Here is a 2,352-nt window from a genome sequence, read left to right as displayed (position 1 = left end):
AATTATAATTATAATTTTAAATTTAATAATGTAGACTAACAACATAAAATGGTTAAAATAATTTGGCTATTAATGCTGTTGTATAACTACAATATTAATATGAAGATCTCAAACTACAAACCAACTTAAATTATGGATTAATTGAAGTTAAATTTTTCTCAGTATATAATGAGCTTTTTTCAGACATAGATTGTTATTTTTTTCATCAAATTTTATTTTGTTGAGATTTATTTAGCACATCAACATGCTATTTTCTCCAAAGTTAGCACGGCTTTAGCAGCTCCTTTAATTCCACAGCTGAAGCTGCTAAAACTGTCAGATATTTTTTTCTGGATCTCTGAGAGCAGGACTTTAATCTGCAAACTTATAAAGTTCTTCTTTTTATTTTGTGATGTCATTTATGAATGGACACTTCCTGGTATCTGAGGCAGGAAGCGTTGCCTTATATGGTGTTTTTAGGGTTGTAATTATGCTAATCTCCTGTCCTCGTGTGTGAGCAGCTGATACACATTCATCAGTTTACACTAATTTACACGGTTTTCCTGAAGATAGAAGAGTTTGTTGAATCTGACTGATGTTTGTACGAACCCTTCATACGAACAAAAGTAAGAGAAATTTAGGATAAGAATACAAACATGTTCTTGCATGAGACCCAACGTCCAAACTTATTATTCAGACTTGATGTTATTTCGTGTATCTGTTGGATATTATTTATATTTGGAGCCTCTGATTAATTATTTATCAAATCATGAGTTGTCCAGTGATTCAACGCTTCTAAAATGATTAAAAATGATCAAAGCAAATTTGTTAAAGAAATATGAAGTAGTTTAATTTGTATTTGCATGAGTTATCATTCGAGGAGTTGAATTTTTATTTTTGTTTTATTTGATTTATTATTGTGTGAAATTAATTAATATTTTTGTTATAAATAGGAGCAGATGTCATATGATTTTTCTTCTTCTTCTGCTGCCTTACATTTTATTTKATTTGCATTGTTTTGTTGTATGTAATGTGTTTTGTTTTGTTTGTTTTTTTAAATGAAATGAATAAATATAAAGAAAAACCTTGACTGATCCACCAACCGTGAGGATTTTGTAGCTCCCTGCCCTGAAGTCTCCCTGTGCCGTCACCACTCCTGTGACAGGATGGACGTGAAGCCCGTCGTCGCCGCCGTCCTGCAGCTCGTACGTCACCACGGCGTTCGCGCCTTCGTCGTCGTCGCGCGCGACCATCCTGCAGACCTCCACTGTTCCAGACTGCCGGTCCTGCTCCAACGTCTTCACTTGGAAAAGTCTGTCTGTGAACTTGGGCCGGTTGTCGTTTGCGTCCAGAACCTGGATGACGACGGTGGCAGTGGAGCGCAGAGACGGACTTCCGTTGTCCGACACAATAACCTGAAATTACAGTTGGTTGCAGAGAAATGGTTAAAGATGAAGCAACACCTGAAAACAGACAAATAAAATCTTCACTTTAAGACTTACAGCTCTGAAATATGAAAATAAAACTTTGTCTGAGGCTCGGGAAAGGTGCGCCAGGTGTAAAAAGAAATGTTAAAAAATTTCACCAACATATTTTTCGTTGTTTAGCTCACTTTTTGGATGTTAATTTTTCCACTAATATTTTATTATTTAGCTAATTTTTTTCTAAATGTCAAATTTAAATGTTAAAAAACATATTTAGATATTAAATCTAAATGTAAATGTTAAACTTTAAAATGCTGAAGTTCACATTTAGGTGTTATGGAATGGAACGCAGCCTTTGCTGTTGGTGCTCGGCTCATGTTATGATGTCATCATCCTGAGACGATAGCAACCGCTATTTTACAGCTTTTTATGAACACATTTTGAATTTAGATTTTAAATATCTTCAGCAGCATTAGCAGCAGCTGGTGGTGGCTAGCAGCGGCCATTGTTGAGGTTTAATACAGGATGATGACATCATCCTGGTTATCTGATGTTAACATCTGCTAACACTTCTGAAGATTATATTTAAACTCTAAATTCAAAATGTGTTCATAAAAACAATAAGGGTGGTCCCTGTGGTCCAGCAGTTTGAAGTGCAGCTCAGACACCAGCCAGAACTGCAAGTTTGATGTCTTGTAGCTTTAGCTGTTGGAGCGCTAACGGTTGCTATCGTCTCAGGATGATGACATCATAACATGAGCCGAGCACCAACAGCAAAGGTTGCATTCCATTTCAAAATACCTAAATGTGAACTTTAACATTTAAGGTTTAAATTCTACATTTAGATTTAAACATTTAGATTAAGGATTTATTTTTAAATATTTTTTAACATTTAAATTTAATATTTAGTAAAAAAAAATAGGTAAAGGGTTAGGGTTAGGGTTTGTTA

General features: G+C 34.8%; 1 protein-coding gene across 1 annotated transcript in view; it reads right to left on the bottom strand.

The window, feature by feature from the left end:
* The window catches only part of fat2 (FAT atypical cadherin 2), a gene marked incomplete in the record, with an annotated part of 140,869 nt that overhangs the window by 95,480 nt on the left and 43,037 nt on the right, over window positions 1-2,352 (bottom strand). The window contains 1 exon segment of the mRNA XM_014026517.1: window positions 1,083-1,394. Within this exon segment, the coding sequence (XP_013881971.1) occupies window positions 1,083-1,394 (312 nt within the window).

Source organism: Austrofundulus limnaeus, unplaced genomic scaffold (assembly GCF_001266775.1).
Source record: "Austrofundulus limnaeus strain Quisiro unplaced genomic scaffold, Austrofundulus_limnaeus-1.0 Scaffold562, whole genome shotgun sequence".
Taxonomy (NCBI): domain Eukaryota; kingdom Metazoa; phylum Chordata; class Actinopteri; order Cyprinodontiformes; family Rivulidae; genus Austrofundulus; species Austrofundulus limnaeus.
The sequence above is the reverse complement of the archived record's forward strand: the minus strand, read 5'-3'. Positions and strand labels throughout refer to the sequence as shown.